General features: G+C 42.6%; 2 protein-coding genes and 1 long non-coding RNA gene across 7 annotated transcripts in view; 2 read left to right on the forward strand and 1 right to left on the reverse strand.

Annotated features, from left to right (window-relative positions):
• LOC116999207 (neurotrypsin-like) overlaps window positions 1–5,696 on the forward strand; it is a 21,570-nt gene extending 15,874 nt beyond the window's left edge. For all 3 annotated transcript variants that reach the window (XM_033065567.2, XM_033065569.1, XM_033065568.2), the window contains one exon: window positions 480–5,696. In XM_033065567.2, the coding sequence (XP_032921458.1) occupies window positions 480–790 (311 nt within the window). In that variant the 3' untranslated portion in view covers window positions 791–5,696. The remainder of the gene's footprint in view (window positions 1–479) is intronic.
• Window positions 3,142–13,824, reverse strand: LOC116999209. The gene is made up of 3 exons (XR_004418538.2): window positions 13,383–13,824; window positions 11,342–11,549; window positions 3,142–6,567 (listed from the first exon to the last, which is right to left on the reverse strand). It is a non-coding gene; the product is annotated as an uncharacterized LOC116999209 (long non-coding RNA).
• A 455-nt stretch (window positions 13,825–14,279) lies between these two features.
• Window positions 14,280–19,087, forward strand: part of ZSWIM8 (zinc finger SWIM-type containing 8) — a 55,797-nt gene continuing 50,989 nt past the window's right edge. For 2 of the 3 annotated variants that reach the window (XM_033066569.2, XM_033066571.2), the window contains exon 1: window positions 14,281–15,067. In XM_033066569.2, coding sequence (XP_032922460.1) covers window positions 14,890–15,067 — 178 coding nt within the window. In that variant the 5' untranslated portion in view covers window positions 14,281–14,889. Of the gene's footprint in view, window positions 15,068–19,087 lie in introns of all 3 variants that reach the window. The other variant, XM_033066572.2, reaches the window with a different exon arrangement.

Genomic DNA, 19,087 nt, shown 5'->3' on the forward strand with positions numbered 1-19,087 from the left:
AGTCTGGCCAAAGATAAAGTGAATTCCCTTTGAATAATATTTTAATGCCTCTGAAACATCTTCTAAAACTTCTCTGAGGACTGAGCACTTAACAGATGCTACTGAATTTATTCTCTTGAGAAAACACTGTCCTTGCTTTACTGAGGAGGAAATGGAGGTGAGGTAAATTGAAGAAGGTTCAAGTTACTTGTTGACAGAACAAGGAGTAAGACTCATCCTTTGATCTAACCTTTTTCTACAACCCTCTTCCCCACATCTTTGATCTTACAACTCTTTTTTTGTGGTCTGGCTTGGCATCACTGTTTTCTGAAGTTCTCGTGCTTCAGAGATGCTGAGCTCAGCCTATTTCTGTGCTACAGACGACATGAAATGTGTAAGTGTTGGGAAATGAAGTGTCTGTTTTTGTAGGGAGCACTGCTGCACCAGGTCACTGCTATTGCCTATATGTGAATCAGTCTGGCTGGTCTGTTTTATTCCAGGAAAGTCCTATTCCAGAACCCTGCTGCAGGGGGTGGTGCCCCTTCTCCCACGGGAAGACTGTGAGGCTCGTTACGGGCAGAAGTTCACCAACCGCATGATTTGTGCTGGAAACCTCTCTGAAGATAAACGGGTGGACAGCTGTCAGGGTGACAGTGGAGGGCCACTCATGTGTCAGAGATCAAATGGACGCTGGATCATTTTGGGCATCACTTCCTGGGGGTATGGCTGTGGTCGGAAGGATTCGCCCGGTGTGTACACAAAGGTCAGCAAATTCGTACCCTGGATCAAGAAAGTGACCAAGCTAAAATGAAGATGACTGAGATATAGGAATTTCAGCATATGCTCCCTTTGCCCTGCAGCAGCAGAAGGCTGTGGCTTCTGGTTTGTGACTGATGGAGATTTATTTTGTCATTGGACATTGGCAAAAGATTTTAATCTAGAACTGGAAGGAAAACAGTTATGACTGATTTTCAAAGTCTTTGGTTTCACTTTAGTCTGTAATCGCTAAGCAGAGAAAGCAGGTGCACAGTGGTGACAATGATCAATATACGTTGCTCTGCATATCTGAATCCTTTAATGCAATCACACTTATTCCTTTGCCCTGGTACACAGAAATGGTAGAAGTAGAGAGATACCTACTGCTGAAAATCTATTCATGGTTGTATGTTTGGACAATTGAACATGCTGCAAAGAGAGGTGAGATGCTTGGAAGATGGCACCAGGGGCTGGCATAGTGGAAATCTTCAGATTTTTTTCATGACAGCTCTCTTCTGTTCCAGGAATCAGAAGATTTGACCTGAGTTGAGGAACAGGTCAACAGTTGGGTATTTTAGCTTCCCTGTTATGTCTCTAGGGGGAACCTTTTCTCTTCTGAATAGTAGGTCTGCTCCCATAGGATCCCTTTCAAGTGTCTGCCTGGACTGAGATGCTTGTCCCTCTTGCCGTGATCTTCTGTCACACATTTCCGACTGCCAGATGCTATGGTTTTATTGCTGCTTTTTTGGTATAGTAGTTTGTGTGTGTGATTGGGCTTTTTTTTTTTGTTTCCTTAAAGTAGCATCTTCTAGAATCTGTTGTTGGTGTGAGAGGCAGTAGATTACTAAGAAGAACTCAAAAATCTGACCTCAAGTGGGTGAATAGACATGTTATTTTTCTTTAAATGCAAATGTAATGTTAATCTCAAACATTTAGGTGTTGAATAATGATTTAACAGCACTGTGGGGACTTCCTAGTAGTCCCTTATTCATCATATTTATTAGCTGCCCTTTGTGCTGCTAGTCTTTAATATCTCCGTGTTCACAGTTTGCCATGAAACATGGAATTACTCCGGGGTATAGATACACCTCAAGCAAATTAATCACTCCTTCTGAAAAACAGTAAGTGCTTTGCAAAGCAGCTTCCCAATTTCATGAACTGTGTCCTATTCTTGGAACCTCTGGGCCATGCTTCCTTTTTTCTCTTCTTTGCACTTTTTCTCTTTTCATTCCTCTCAGTGGGAGTAAACTGGCTTAACTTGAGGGTATGCAAGCACTGTCATCAAGCTGTAGTTCTCAGCCTGAACAGACATAATGCTGAGAGAAAGCAGGGGTTATTGAATATTACAGTTTCTTCCTTCTGTCTCATCCAAACAAATGAACAGAGTTCCCTCTTATGCCTTAAGCACTTGTAAAATTAATATATTATTCTTGAGTAGTAAAAAAAGGCTAAGTGCCTTCAGAGTTGTGCTGTGCAGTATCTTCTCACTGTGTACAGATGAGGCAGAGAGGAGACAGGTCTGTGCAGGAGGAGGAGCAAAAAGCTTTGATGTATAACCAAGGGCTTGAATGTGGAGGATTGATACAGGATGGGACATGTGGAACTTGTGGAACTTTTGGGTAGGCACTAACTGGGTCAGGCACTGACCTGCTGCCTGGAAGGTTTGCATTGAGGTGTTCAGTATCTGGGTATTACCAAAGCAAGAACAGAAGGCAGAGTACAATCTGTGGATTAGCAATGTCATATTAGAGGGCATATGGTGACAGAATCCTAGAAATTGCCTTGGATTCAAGAAGTAGTGATTGCCTAAAGTTTTAATTTGTCTTCTAAAAATTAGCTTAATGTAGAGGTGCTGATCTGACTAGGTTGGCTGATTTTTTTGTGTGAAGGCTAAACTAAAGATTTTCATTTACCCTTTCCAGGTATTATAGGATAGTTGGGCTACCAGTGTTGCAATGAACTGTTCTAAAATCCTGCTTGCAAACTTTATTGTAATGAAGAATCGTTGGAATCTTTAAAACATGCAATGTCAGGACCCCTGCAAACTGGCCTTTGAGACAAACCTGATCCGTTTGTGCCTCTTCTTGAGGTGCTGAATGTGTTCATCACAGCTTTGTGCTGATAACCCTGTTTAAAATGCCAGACTTGATCCCTTGGCATCACTCTGCTTGGCTCCACACTAGTCATGCTTCCTATGGCTCCTGGCAGAGTCTCTAAAATGCAAGTTGCAGACTTCTGCTTACCTCACAGGAATTAAATGCCAAGTTTTACACTGGTAGGAGCAGTACCCATCTGGGAAACATGGAGGGATTTGACTTTTACCTTCAGCCTCCCTTGAGCCAGCAGCTCAAATGGAGTTTCTGTGCCTTGGGTGCTGTCACATCTCTAGTTTAACCTGGTTTGATCTTTCAGTTTATACCCATAACCCCAACAGGCATAGAAACACCCAAAGGATGACACTGTGAGGATATTTCCCTAAGCTTACTTAGCGAGTGGCCATTCAGGAGTTAGCATAAATTACCATGTAACACAACTTAGATGCAGGCCTAGCATTGTCTTCTGAAATGCCCATGTTCTAGTTAAAAATATTTCTTTCTCCTAGATCTTGTCACTATGAAAGCTGTGAGAGTCCCTATAATTAAAACCCTTCCAGTCCTGCATGAGCCAGGAGGAAGGAAGGAAGTATCCAATCTCCTTTGCCTGCTTTTATATCTTCCTGGTGCTGTAGGCAAGCCTGTCAGTACTCTCCTAGGTTGAGCTGGCCTGTTTCTGGATACAGCTGTTGCTCTTCACTGTTTAACCTGGGGCTGTGGCCCAAACCAAACTCATGTGCTTTGCCACTTAGGCTGTGCCACTGGAACTGCCTAGTTGGATGGGCAGCACTCAGTCACCCTAGGACTGTATTTTGTAAAGTTGGACAGCAGCAGATGTTTCAAAAGATAGCATGTGTGAGTTGTACTGAACAAGTTTTAGCAACCTTTCCTTTTGGGGAATTTTGTTTTTGACCCATTTAAATTAATTACTTGCATTACTATTATCGTCATTAAAAATGAAGTACAAATACTTGATCCTCTAGGTGTTGTACAAACACTGTGCACTATCCTTTTGTCATTCTTTTTTTTTTTTCCTAAAGCATAATAGTTTATATCCCTAACTTTTAAAAACTATTTAATGTAACCAGCCTTCATCTTCCATATAAATGGTTAATGTTTTTGGTTTTAATCTAAGCTCTCAAACTCAGTACTTTCTGGCAATGAAAACATTATAATTTTATTCTCCATAGCACATAATTTCTTTTTATGGTTTCTGAATTAATTGCCTTTTGTTTTCATTGAATACCATCTGTCCTTGTGTTCTCAGCCATGAGAGGAAATAAGGGGCCTGGCTTTATATCCTCTGTTACGCATTATTCTAGAGATAGTTCCTTTTCCAAGACTGTGGCTTCTCTGTCTCTCTTCAATCCAAACTGTCTGGGTATCTGATAACATGCTGAGTCTTTCTCTGTGTCTTCTCTTTCTGATGGATCTTTAAATTTTGGTAAACAACTGAATACAATTTGCCAGGGGAGGCTGTATCCCCTGCTGATTATTTGAGTACAATTTTCTATAGCAGGCAATTCTGTAAGTGATTTCAGTGCTGTGTCTGTATGCTGGAGCTAGTTTTAAACTTGCTGGTGTGGTCTTGGTGGCAGCCTTGCTACAAGAGGATGAAAAACCGCTGAGGTCAGTTCCCCCTGTGTCTCAGGTAGGTGCAGCAGTCCCACTGAGCTCACAGAAATTGCTGTAGGTCTGTCTGTGGAGCTCTGGGCAGGGAGCACCTGGAAAGCTGTGTAGACCTTTGCCTGTGCTGACATATGAGGAGGTCTGAGACAATCCACCTTCACAGCATTAGTCCTGGATAAGGCTAATGCATGTGCACTGGTTCCAGGAGCTGAGAGCTCAGTCAGTGCTGCTGGTGGCTGCACTCTGCCATGCATGCTCTGAGAGAACTTTCCATAGCACAGTGGCGCATCATGGTTGTGTGAGAAAAGGGAACATCACTGTGAGTGGCTAGGAGCATTGGCAGGAGGAGAAACATGGCTATGGTAAGGATCTAAGGAGCAGCTCCTATCCCTCTTCCAGAGAATGTCCCAGTGCTCCAAAGGCTGCCTCAGTGCTGGGGTGTTCCTGATCTGCAGTGCCTGCAGTGGTACTATCCCAAACCTGTTCACATTTTTGGCCACCTGAAGTTGGATTAAATATTTATCACTTTTTTGTGGCTGAACACTGTTCTGATGATTTCTGTGAATTATGTTCTATGCTATAATTAATCAGGCAGCTGTTTATTAACCTGGACAGGATGTCAATTATCCTTGTAATCTCTGTAAATTTATAGCAGAAATTAACAGATCAGTTTCTCAAAGGTATGAGTGGAGACACTGGTGAGGAACCAGGAAAATAGGTATTTGCTCTTTCAGGGGTAGATCTGCCTTTTGTCTGTCTTCCTTTCTTCCTGGAGCCTGTATCCTGAAGTCTCTTCACCTCAAAAGAGCTGCAGTGATTCATCAACCACTTGAAGACAGATTTTTATGTGTATATTCAGCAATCAGATGAGAACTTTGGAGAGATGAAACTACACTGTGGTATTTAACACTATCTTGATAGACTCACTGGGAATTTCTTACAGCTATAGAGAACACAATCACCTCTGGTGATAACTAAGTTGGAACTACTCCTTGTAGAACAAGGCACTGTGACCTGGACTAATGCACATCTCCTGGGCTGTGTTTTCAGTTGTTTGGAAAAATACTTAATTTTCCACATCAGAAACTTCTTTGTGTAGTAGCCCACCCAAGTCCTACTAAAATCCTTTTCTACTAAGGGCTGAATACCTCTGAAATCAGTCCAGTGCCAAAGCTGTCATGTCCCCTGGATCAACACCAATGGCTCACAAGGTATGTTAATAAATGGATTATAATGTGACTGTGTGGGGCTCTGTCTTGTTTTTAATAAAGGAATCTGTTCCAAGGGCAGATTTTAGGATTTTTTTCAGCACTGAGTAAAGTTAATTAAATTTCTCTACTAAAATTATTTTTAGAGAAACTTCAACATGCTAAAGCATGTCACGAAGTTAGCATCATGTTAGCTACCATTCCAATGAAAGGCAACAGTTCTTCAAATGTCACATTTTTTGCCATTTGGAACAGCTAAAGAGCAGGTCAGCTCACTGTATTAAAAAAGTTAACAGGTTTTAATACATCAGCTAACTAATTTGTTGTTAAAGGTGATCTTTCTATACAAATTTGGTTGGCACAGTCTCCTTTTAGTCTACAATTCATGTGTCATTACTCTTAAGAGTCAAAGCCAGCCTCTGGAAAAGTAGAAGTGGGATAAGGGAAATTTAGTTTGTATGAGCCATTGGTTCAAGAACAGTGTTATACTCTACCCATGCTGCGCCACTGCTGAAACCTGAATTTCAGTAAAAAAAGTCTGGTTTGAAACATGGTCCAGCTCCTTGCAAGGTATGCAATGACTTGTCCAAGTCATTAGGGTTAGACTGGAGCTTGGTGTAGCTGATGCCTGCAGACTCCAAGAATTACAGTGTGTAAGTTTTCATATGTACTGACTCCAGCCTGCTGTTGGAAATCAACCTGCACTCACTGAAGAAAAACTGCTTGTAGTTAACATTTCCTCACTTCATGTCTCCCTGTGAGGTTTTCTACACCTACCTACATTTCCTTTCTTGCTCGTGCAAAACTGGGAAGCAGAGTTCAGCCATTTCAGCTGGTCTTCCATGGGTCAGCAGGCACCCTTTCATCCTATCAGTCCTGCAGTGCTCTTCTCTAGTCCCTGCCTGGAAAAGAAACTATGTCGAAGCTGTAGTTAAGGTTACAAGTCTGTCAAATGTCATTTTGTACTAAAGCAGTTGGCTGCTGCCTTCCCCTGGTAGAAAGGCTTGGGAGGAGTATATGGCATGAGCTTATTTGTTTCAGACTGCTTGGCTACTCTAAGATAGCTTTGGATCTTGAAACTGGAATATGAATGGGGAGAAAACTGAGTTTTACTTCATGTGGTTTTCTAACTAGGATAGCTACCCTATTCATTGGGACAGAGAAAGGGCATTCAGGTATCAGCACTGACATTTAAAAAAAGCTTATTTGGCTACAATTTCCTCTTTCAAGTGGAGTGAGACTGTGCTCAAATTGCCTTGGTTTGTTGGCTGAGTCTCGTGCTTCTCTTAAACTGGCCTGCCTAGAAGGGGTTCCTGGCATTGGTAGGAGGTTTATATGGAATTCTGTTCATGAGCAAAAGTGAAAAGAGGAAGCAGAGCCAGCAAAATGAATCTTTAAGTATATGGATGGTCCAGCTGCAGTAATTTGTGTTTAGAAAAACCTCTGGATTTAAGATGTGCTGATGGAAGACAGATGTAGGACAGACAAATTCAAATAAATTGGTGAGACACTAGTGCACCACTTGATCTTCTCCTCCCTGCTTTTCAAATCCCACACATTCTGCCAGAAATAAAAGGCACTGTTCTCTTTGCAGATTTTTCAAAACTAGCCTGTCACCTGAAAGGAAGAAGCAACTTCTTTGCATCAGCTTTACTAATGGGAAGCTGTGTTGCTCTGTCAGCTAAGCAAAAGGCCTTGTTTCTCCTATCCCTTTATATCTGCGGTGGCTTTCATGCACACATCAGGGAAGCTAAGGGCTGAGCTGGGAACAGGTGGAACTTAGTGCTGGGCTCATCTTCAGTTGCTGCTCAACAGAAGAAACAAGCTGGCAGGAATTAAAATTTCAGCAAGTTAATCCTGTTAGGAAGCATTTGCTGAGGATGTTTTGGTTGCCAGCCCCTGGCAGCCCTGGGGCTCAGAAGCCAGCAGCAGGTAGTGCCCAGGGTTTCCACGAGGAGAAGTTGTGCAGCAGTGTGCTCCCCTGTTTGCTCACCTGCCAGCCTGGACAGCCCCCTCGTCACTGGGAATGTGGGGGATTTACTGTGGCAATGCAAGTGGACAACTCAGCTGAAACCACCGCAAAAGTTTCTACTTTTCTGTCACTTTTTTCTTGGAAACAGGACAAAACCACTTCAAACAACAACAAAACTCTTTTCCTTGCAATTTAACTTATCTGCTGTGTGTACACCAGAGCTGTATCAAAAGAACATGTACTTCTAAAGGTTAGTTCCTTGCTCTTTTCCCCCTCCCTACTCGCACGTAGAGGCTTGCTGGAGGTAAAAGTAGGATTATAACCTCTGATTGTGGGATTCTAGAACCAGTAACCAAACATACCAGAGGAAAGCTCCTTTGCTTCATGTTTACCATTTTGTTATCTCTTGCAAGACTAAGAAGCAGATTCTGTTAACCAGCACAATTATGCTGAAGTCTCAACAGAAAGCCTTTTAACTCCCCACATGTTTAAGCCACAGCTGAGTTGATTAAGACTGGAGAAATATTTATTTTCCTGCAAGGCTTGTCTTCACAGTTATGTGGGTTTAACAATTTGGTTAAACTGATGCAACTTTGTGGTTGAAACTTAGGGATGGTACACTATTTGAATTAGATGCCTCTGTTTAGGTGACTCAGGAGTGTCCACACACAAGATTCCTGAAGAAATAAGCAGAGTGTGCCACTACTCACTAAACTCCCACTACTACTACTATTTCATTTAACCATCCTAAATAAATGCAGTTTGCTAAATTTAACACTAACGGCAATGACAGAATTACACAAATCTAGTTATCTTCCCCCAAGAAGATATGCAAACAAAATATATTGGGAAATGCATTAATGTTTTGGATAGTAAGTTTTATAGGATCTTGTCACAGCATTTTGCAGGAAGATGGCTGAAAATGAAGATCTGACTAAAAAAGCCAGTAGCCTTTGAGGCAGCACACAACACAACCAGCTGTCAGTACCTGCTAAGGGTTGGTCACCTGCCTAGAGAAGAGACGAAAATAGAAGCAGTGGATTTAATCTGAGAATCCTAAGTCTCATAAAGCAGAATCCTGTTGAAGGAGCTTGCCTCCTGAGTACACCAGGAATCTGAGATCTGCAGGTAGAATTGGTGAACACTCTTTACCAATAAACATTCAGATAATTTTAAGGCTTGACTGATTCGTTTTACAGAGCACCCTGCAATAAATCCTACTTGCTCAAGTCAGTAGGTTTAGGGAAAGAAAAATCCCCTCACTTATTACAGAAAAAGAAAAGTGACTGAGATGCTGTCTCTGTATCTAGCAGTCCAGGCAGTTTGCAGTCATCATGACAGGCATAACATCTTTGTCAGTGTCTCCTCTTTCTTACACAAGAGGCCAGTTAAGCATACGTTACTGGAACAGCATTGACCCCTACCCACACCCATGAGCACAAAATTTGCCAGGTGTGTTTTCTTAAATGAAGCGTTGCTGCGTGGTTGTAGCAACCCCACTATGTGTAAGAGAGAACCTTACGTTAGATTGACAATTTAATTGATGATTGAACTTCCCATTGGGATCTGATGAGAGGTAGCACAAACTCAAATTTTAAATTAAAACCCCTCACATCCCTAACTCCATGGTTAGATTATTTTCTAGGGAAAAGCTATGGAGAGTATATACCATTTTACTGTCCATAATATTGTACAGTGTTGTTCTTGCATTTTAGAATCACCTTTTCTTAGCAATCTTTTATCTCTATATTTAATTCTAATGTACCTGTTATTTACATTTTGAAAGACTTTACTGCTAAGAGCAGCTGTAGTGCAAATTTTGCTATGGTGAGTTTCATCTGAAGGAGCAGGATCCATAACATGGGGAAAGCTTCTGCTCCTGAAGGTATGAGAAGCATATAAATACAGCAGAGCATTACTTCACTTAGCCAAGATCTGCTTGCATACATTTCAGAGCAGTATATGTTGGCCTTGACATGAACAAATGGGTTTCCTATATTCCCTAACAGTTATCCTTCACTTAGCAGCTGACTGTACTCTCAATACAGAAATACTTGCTGCTGTCCTCTGCAACAAAGGTGTGTTAAGGGTCAGCTACTGCAGCACTTGTTACTTTTAATTGCTATTTTTGATTTCTAGAATTGTAGATTGCTAGAGAAGGAATGTCACATTTAGCAATTTTCCTTGATTATTTTTCGGTGAATTGAATAATAAGCCAAGGAACCTATGTTTTGCCTGCATCCAAAGAGGTTTCTTGGAGTACTTAGGAAGCTTTCAACAGCATAACATTGCTAGTTAGGGTAATGCACTCTCTAGACCAACTCAGATATCAGTGGCTGAGTTTCCAAAAATGATATATCAAAACTGCTCTTTAGACAAAGGAGAGGTTATTATACTGCTTTCACAATCTTTTCATGCTGGCTGAGGAAATGTCCAAATGTGATACTGACTGCGAAAAAAGTGGACTTGCAGTGTAACAATTGCTTTCTTTCCCCTCTGCAAGCTACAGTGCCCTGTAGCTTGGTGCTTTTATCTGTGAATGTATAGTGCTATTAGACCCTGCCAGACTGTCAGCTTTGGTAATGGCAGAAGAAAGTGTGAAAACGAAATCAAATGCTCCTGCAGGTTAGTGTGAAAGGAAGAGGAAAATATACTCATATCCTGTGAAACACAAGATGCCAGACAACATATGCTCAGTAATCCTTGCAGGCAGTATTATGTGTAAATGCCTTCTTCTCATTCTGAAGAGTAGCAGTTTTGTTCATTCATGAGGTCTTAGCCATAATTGTTGTCTCCTGCTGTATAACAGTAATTTTAGCAGCTGTTGCAAAGCGCTTCCCTACTGACTCTATTTTCCATGTATGTATGTACATACCAGTCACTTATCTCGCAAATGGTGAATTTAGTTTTGAATAAGGCTTTAATCAGGCATATGTTCATATCCTCTAAGATCCCAGAGACAAAACCTTGGACAACATCGGTTCAAAGTCTTCTCTGGCAAGGATTAGTCAAAGATTGGGAAATGCTCAATCCAAGTGGGGGAAATTTAGCTTGTAATACCTCAGGAGAGCTTTGCTTTCAGCTTCCTAGTATGCATTGTTTGGAAAGGCTCTGTGCATCTTGTACAGCCATTTGCCTAGTCAGAAGCAGAGCAAGGAGCAAAGAGCTGTATGCTGTCCCTTCTTTTGTGCTAAAACACTTATTTGTTCCTTCTCTTATACAGGCACAGCGTTTTGAAATAAATAATGGTGGCTGGTTATGTCTGTGGAGACGTTTAATATGTTATTAATTATGATTAGTTATTAATTAAGTGATCAGTATAGCATGAAACAGTGACCATGTAGGAAGAACAGGAACTTTTTGCAGTTTGCCATATTGCCATAGTTGTAGAGCACAAAAAACTATAACTCTGCACATCCAATGTATTAGACACAAAGCCATATGTGTGCTTTAAGAATTTGCCTTTGCTTGTCATTTCTGAGTGCATTATCACATGCAGAGACAATGAAACCTTTGTTGAGTCAGAATGGAGCTGAACAGCTGGGTCCCACTGCACTTGCAGTGAAAATCTCTAGAGTGCTGTATTTTGTTATCGAGTCTGTATTAGATTCAAGCCATAGCAAAGATGTGTTTTACTTTCCACGCAATCATAAATAAATCAGAAATAAAAAACATGCTGGATATGACTTGTACACATGACTCACCAGTCAAAAGCAGACACTTCTGGGGTGCAATGCAGGCTCATTGATTTTTAGTCCCCAGCGAGAGCTTAAGACAGGAAACAAATGCAAATGTTGCAACTCTGCTTTAGGGTATGTGTGTGCACTCATGTGTCTCTCTCATATGGAGCGCTGCATTCTGAAAATTGTCTACATTGGAGGCAGAGGAATTCTGAACAGCCATTTCATTTTTCTGAAATAAGAAAGGAAAAGAAAAAAGTACATCCCTGTAGGAGAGAAACAATCTTACTGGCAATCTTGTCATTTCTGCAGGATTTCTTACTGAATTTCTTTCTTCCTAGCAGAACACTCCTGAAATTGTCAGATACCATTTTTCAGTTTCTAGTTTTTGTCTGTTGGAAGATCCACAAGGGAAAATACAAGCCTGTCTCATGCAATGAGTTGGCTGGGAAAAAAATGGATGAGTATTTATGAACTTGTGTGCCTTTCCAAGCCATGAGGACAATGAGAAGCAAAGCACTCACACCTGCACTCCCTCATGTTGGCCAGGGCAACAACACACTCAGGTCTGGTCTGCACAAGGCAGAAGACACATTTTTACAGGGTCTTGAGATGCACTTTAACATGAAAGTGCAAGTGTTGACTCTGCTTTGTTTGTCTCATTATTTTCATCACCTTTTCTATGCTTTCAGCCTGTGATGTTTAAGAAAGCGAAAGCAAGATTTCTTTGGAAATCTCCATAATTAGTGGTATCCTAAAGCTGGAAGAAGGAGGAATGGAAGTGAGGATTGTTACAATTTAATGGAATCAAACACAATGTACTGAAGCCCCCTTATAATTAGTAATGTCTAATATTCCTCCTGTCCTCTGCCCTTTCTTGTTGTAATATGTATTCTTTACTGGACTTAGGTAAAATCTAACAGTGCTGTGTTGGGCATAACGTTGTCAAAAGATACTGGTGAGCAGCAGCAGCCTTATAGCATCACTGTGTTTCCCCCACCATTTCTGTCATTTCAAGTGCCACAACATCTGAGTCAGGGTGCTGAATTTCACCTGTAGTTACCTCTTCACTTTTTGGACACAACACAATTTTTTCCCCCATCTTTTTTTCCCCATGAAAATACTCTACAAAACTTCAGCTTTTATTTTTTTATTCTTTGAAATTCTTAGTTTTCTAAATGCTTTTTTCTCACTAGGGAAACACTGTTCCTAAGGTGAAATCCTTTAATGCAACACTGCATCAAGTATTACAATGCCTTTGAGTATCTCTGCTTTCTCATGGGGCAGAGATTCTCTGCAATGCCCTTGACTTGTAGTGATGTAATCTGCCAGAATTCCCAATATCAGGCAGGTGAGTATCTCTCCTGAATTATTGCTGGTGTGGTGCACAAACAGGTTATTTGGCAGTACAGATTTGATCAGATCAGGCGTCAGCAGAGGACAACTTCTGTGCAGGATTAGGCAGCACACGAGCCAGAACTTGGCATGCTGTGCTGTGGCACACTGCCTTGAGCTGGCATTGTGCCTCCCTGCCCAGTGCTCCTGTGGGATGTCTGCCTTGGTAGCACTGAAGGATCTGACATTTCAACGAGTGACCATACCTCTTACAGCTGATGGACGCTGCAGTAATGCATCCTTGTGTTTGAAATCTTAAACTGTTTTTAAGGACAAACCATGTAGGAAGTTTCCTTAAAGATCCAAGGTGCAGTGCTTAGGACCCTCTGTGAGGACTCATCAAATACAACTTTTTTGGATCAAGGACTAGAGTGAGATGAAGGACATAGTGAGTGTTCCCAGATGCATTTCCGTTTCCCTCAGCTCTACATTTACCATTTCTTTTTTCCCTAGCTGTTTTTCAAACCCCGCCCCCCGTCATTTGCTTTTCCCCTCTGTACAAACACAGGGAGGGAGGTGTAGGTCCAGCTGTTTGGCTGTCATGTACTCAAAGAGCAAACTTACCCTTTGGTATTTTACCGGTCAACTCTCTCAATGGAGCAATGAACTAGAAAAACTCCAAGAAACAGAATTATAGAAAAAAGCAAACAAACGAACAAAAGAATGTCACCTCTGCTGCTTTCAGAGCGGGTAGGACAGGAAGACCTTAGCTAACCTATGCAATTCCTCACGGGGCTGGCACGCGAGTTATCTCCTCCGTTTGAATGTAGGAGCTGTTCAGAGCCCAGCTGTCCTCAGACCCTCCCTGCCGTCGGGAGCGCGGGAGCCCGGCGCTCTCGGGCACTGCACTTGACTCGAGCCACGGTCCCCTCACCCTATTTCCTTATTTCCCTTATCTTCTTTCCTGCTCTTTTTCTTCCAAGAAAATGTTTCTGAGAACTCGTATATTTCTTTCATCTCCAATCAGATGATTACAGCCGAGTGATTTCCAGCTCATGGAACATGTCTTCGGTACGTTCCGGGGTAACTCCCACATTTTAGCACCGCTGCCTCTGGCGGTGCGGGCAGGCACAACACACGGGCTTTTGTTGTATCACGGCCATTCCAAGCGCCCCGCCAGGCGTGCGGCGGCGGGCAGGCGCCAGCCCAGCCCGGCCCGGCCCGGCCCGTCCCTGGGGACGCCCGGGCTCCTTCCCCGGCACGGCGCGGGCGGGGAGCGGCTGCCCGGCCCGGCATGCCCCGCGCGGCGGAAGCCGGAAGCGCGGCGGCGGAAGCGGCTCTCAGCTGGCGGGGGGTGTCGCAGGTGAAGCTGGGAAGCGCGGAGCCATCTTGGTGCCCGCGCCGGGCAGGGACGGGACCCGCCGGGGCCGCGCCGGGTCCAGCGGGGCCCGCCGGCCATGGGCTCATAGAGACACCGCGGGGCCACCGCGACCAGAGCGGCGACGGGCTGCCCCCGCCCTGCCCAACAAGACCAGCGCCGGGCGCTCCCCGCCGGCCGCCGCCCGCGCCCCCCTGAGGCCGGAGCCGCCGCCTGCCCGCCCGCGCCGGTGCCGGTGCCCGTGACGAGCAGCCGGGAGGTCGTGCCGCCCCTCCGCGGGCGCTCCGACCCCACCGGGCCGTTTTTAAGCCCCCGCGAGCGGGAGGGAAGTTGTTCCCCCCCAGCCCCCGCCGGTGCCCCTGCCCGCCCTCCCCTCGGTTCCTGCGCCGGGAGTGAGACAAGCACAACCTCAGGGAGCCCCGGCCCTGCGCACAGGCACCGGCGGCCCCCCCGCGGGAGCCCCGGAGGAGGAAGCCGGCCCCTTCCCTCGTCCTGCAGCGCCGGAGCCTTCGGACCCTCCGTCTTCCCGGCAGGCACCTGTCCCGCCTGGGGGCAGCTCTCATGGACTAACCAGCCCCCTCCGCCTCAAGTACATTCTGTGGACATAAGCATTTTTTAACTTTTTAAAGAACTTTTTTTTTCTCCCCGTGGAATTTTTACCAGCTGCCCCTTAGTTATTTCCTGCTTCTCCCATCTCAGACAGCGCTGACTTTGTTTTTTCCTGGTACTGTAGTATGGGGATCAAATCAAAACCGAGATTTTAAGTACTGCAGGAGCCCTCACGTCCATTCACCTGTTAAAAGTGAGCAGTGCTGTTCCTATCTTTCTTCTTTTTCCCTCTCGTCGCCTGTCGGATGTGATGGAACTCATGTTCGCAGAGTGGGAGGACGGGGAGAGGTTTTCATTTGAAGACTCCGATCGCTTTGAAGAAGACTCTCTTTGTTCCTTCATCTCTGAGGCAGAAAGCCTTTGCCAGAACTGGAGAGGATGGAGGAAACAATCGGCTGGACCCAATTCCCCCACTGTCAAAATGAAAGGTGAGGTCGCCCGGTTTCATTGGGATGCTCTTTGGATTCGTAGAAGCTGTGGGGCAAAGGGGGATGGTAGGTGAGGAGATCTGCAGAAGGGAAGTCAGAGCAGCAGAGAGAGCTCCTATGTAGGGTTCATTGTCGGGATAATTTTTTGGCCAAAGATTGAATCTGTAAGTTCACTGGGGTACTTCAGACAGAGTTGTCTTTTAGGTGAGTTTTTACCTGGGTGCGCTCGTAGTATTGTGGTGCTGCTGTTCTGAGTAGATTCTGTGGGATTGCTCATGGAAATCTGAAAACTGTTTTCTGTAAAAAAACTGCAGACTTGGCTGGTTCCCACATGCTTTGACTGAAGTACACTAAGGTTTCACAGAGGTTTTTGTTACTTCTATAAAGCTACTCATGTAAAGCCATGTAAGCCATCATTGTATAGAGCAGTCCATTTTCCTTGTCTGATTCTTGGCATTTCTCGTTTTTCTAGTAAATTAGCTCTTTCTTTTGCAGTAGTGGAGCAAAAGGGCCTTAACACTGTCACAAAGAACTCGGCAAACAACAGCGTGCCTGCTTCAAGAGTTGTTTTATTTCCTTTCTGCTGATAGTAATTTATATTTAATAGCAGACAGCAAAATAGGTAACATTAGCAATTGAATTTTATTTTTAATTAACATATAGCTATTAGCTCTTTGCTTGCTTTCCTTTTTTTTTTTTTTTTCTTTTTAACAAAACTTGATTTCTCTGTTATTCTACCACATCGTGACCCTGGAACTGAGGTGATGTTTGCACTAAACAGAACCAGAAACACAGTTAACAGAGATTACACAAACTCTTTCTACTTTTCTTTTCATCTCCAGGCCAGTGTCAGTACTTTTCCTGTTATTGCTGATCTTTGTAACCATCACCTGCCTCATTGGTGTCTCCCTATCTGGAAGTGCAAAACTTTATTCTCTTCTGAATATTGCCCTTACATGAATAGAGAATGCAATTTGTATTGAATTGAATTGGAATCTGGCCATGTTGTGCTATGGACAAATGTTCAGTTTTCACTGGCTTAGTAGCATAAAGTACACTTTGCATTAACCATAGGCTTTCCAGAGCAGATTAAGTTTTAAATTCTGCTGTAAAGAAAGGAAACTGTGTTGACCTTTTTAAAAGCTGTGAATCCTGAGATATAGAAATAAGCATTGTGCATAGGGCAAAGCATATACATGTATTTTTTCTCATGTTTTGCATGAAGTCTTGTTGCACGTGTTAGCTTGGTGGAAAGGAACTGAATTTTAAAAATGTACTGCTGTGGAAATAAAGACCTCTTTAGTTTGGCAGAGATGTACGGAATTGGTTTGTATGGCTCTGTGAGTCAGACTGATGTTTGCAAAGGTAATTTTTTTCCCCAACTTCTAGATGCTTTTAGCTAACCTTTCTTCGCTGGTTCAGTGTATGAGTGCATGCTCTTCTGGATCTTGACCTAGTTCCTTGAGCTCTCTTGACCGAATTAAATCAAGCAGCAGTTGCTCTCTCTGCTGACACCCACTTGTTGCATTAAAAGGAAAAGACACTTCAGTAGGTAGTGCATATTTGCAATCTTCAGCCTGTTTTCTGACATGTCAAACACAATAGCTAACATTGCTGTGATAATTGTAATTACTTGCACCGTATTGAGATATTGCTGTTCTGGGTTCTGCAGACTTGCGTAGGCAAGGCTTTTATTGCTTATACTTGCTTCAGGTATTTCAGGTTTTATCTCGGGACACCTGATTACTTTGTATGAGCATCTTATTTTAACAGGAGGGATATTTTGAAAGGATACTGTTGCCTCCTTTAAGATCCTTGCTAGCAATTCCTAGGCTCTGGTCAGTGTTGTTTTTAGAAGAATATGAATGTGGATTTGCAGCCTAAATAATTATTTACTCGTGCTGTGAAGTCACATATGATACTACCAATGTGGAACACTTGCAGATACTTTACTGTACACAGTTGTGTTGCCAGTAAGTCTGGTCTGACGTGAGATCTGTCATTGTCTGGAGCTCCTTGAATTTCAGAACTCCTGTAGCAGTTTTGTTGTTTTTAATACCTGTTCTTGACAGTGTTTTTAAGTCAGAAAACACAGAACTGTGTCCTGAGGTTGTTGGTTGTAGTGAGCAATTTCAAATGTGATAATTCAAAATTGAGCTGTGTGTTTTTGTTTCCACAGTTTGCCATTTTACTGTTGCTTATGCAAACAAAAAGTGAGGTCACACACTAGGTTCTTCTGTTAGATGCTAAGAGGAAGCAAGAGGAACTATATTCTGTTAGTCTTTCCCTCTAATTTGGACCTCACCCTGTTTTGGTGTGGAATTAGTCAGAGAAGTTATGTAATAGAAAGGATTTCTAGCTTTTTCAATTGTTTCTAGCTTGTCCTTGTAAGTGTCTAATTCTTCATTAAATGGTTCAAAAAGAATCCCCCTAAGACTGATGGAAGTGCTGTTGGCTGACTCTTAAACAAACTACCTGCATGCACACCAATTATAGCTTTCTTATTTTTTGCAAGTTTTTATTTTCTTCTTGGGTATCTTTAATATTACTGTCATGCTTACTGTAAATTTCATAATAAGGCTTGGGGTAGCTTGTTGCAAATATACACAGTATTCACTCCAGAGGGTTGCCAAAAAGATGAGTTATTCACTTATTTGTGAATGACCCCATTGGTTTACTAGAAAGATGATGGAAGGGGGAGAGAAATGATTGAGCTTCTCTAATGTAATCCTTGGAACTGATTGATTTCCTTATAAAATCAGATATCTTGAGTGGTTCCATCAGAAAAACAGAACTGTGGTTGATTTTTCTTGCATTTAATTTCTGTTATGGTCAAGTCCTTTTATAATCTTCCTATATTACATCTTGAAAGGAATTTTCTCCTTAAATGTAGAATTGCCAGTGTGAAGAAGGAATGCATTGTGTCCACTTCATGGATGCCCTTAGGTTTTGAAACTACTCTTAATCTCCACTAATTCACCTGCACTGAAATCCTGGAGGAAGCCTGTCGGTTTTGGGAGTACTGGGAGTCCTGTGATGATTTTGAATGTTTGTTTTATGAATGCCTTGTTCTCTGGTTAACTGCCTTGATTGCTTTGCCCCTTGTGTTTTTAATTTTGAGTGGTGTCATGCTTCTGACTGATCTTTGGCCAGTCATTACCTGTGTACATCATTTATTAGAGGCTTTCTCTGCACAAGCAGATGGGATTCTGCTCTGAAGTTAAGGGGAATGCATGTTTGAAATACAATGTCTTTGCAGTGTGTTCAGAACTATCCAGTTCTTACAGTTGGTTTGTAACTCCAACTCTTTTTCTTACATATCAAATTACATTCCACCAATTTATTACCCATCTACTAATGAATGCACCCACCTGCCTTTTCTCCACTTTTCTGGACAGTCTGTTCTTTCCCAGGAGCCATTATGATCCTCTCATGCCTTTCTTGCTTTTTAAGGCAGTTGTATTTTTCATTGGTAATTGAAGTAAGTGTAGTCTTTCTGCAAATGTTTTATCATCTGTTATCTTCACATAAGTATTTTTGTGATAGAATTTTTAGGAATAAGTGTTCAAGTACACTCATTATCTCTTCGAACCCACTTTGCCTTTGTTTCTCCCTGAAAGCTTCTAAGCTCTTTCCCACCCTTAGTCCTTCGTTTCACAGTTCCTGAAGTGTAAATGTTTACCAAACATTTAAGAAGCTGGCATTAACACTGTAGGATTGTTAAATAGTGCCTTCACAATGTTTTTACTCATTTTGTATTTACTCATTCATGGTGGATTCGTTTGCAGGTGTGGTGATAAGTTGTGTTGAATCTGTATTCAGTAGTGAGAAAACTTGACTTTTTTCCTTTCCTTTACTGTAAACTTGAACTATTGTATACTGTATTGCAAAAGTCCGTCAGACATGGCTAATAAATGATGCAGGTAGTGCTCTCTTAGAAAATATTCTCATGATCCAGACTCAGAGAGTTTTTGTTCTTTCATACTGTTAGGAGCATCCACAACATGAAGTTTTGGGCAC

The sequence above is a fragment of the Catharus ustulatus genome, chromosome 8 (genome assembly GCF_009819885.2).
Source record: "Catharus ustulatus isolate bCatUst1 chromosome 8, bCatUst1.pri.v2, whole genome shotgun sequence".
NCBI classification, from domain to species: Eukaryota; Metazoa; Chordata; class Aves; order Passeriformes; family Turdidae; genus Catharus; species Catharus ustulatus.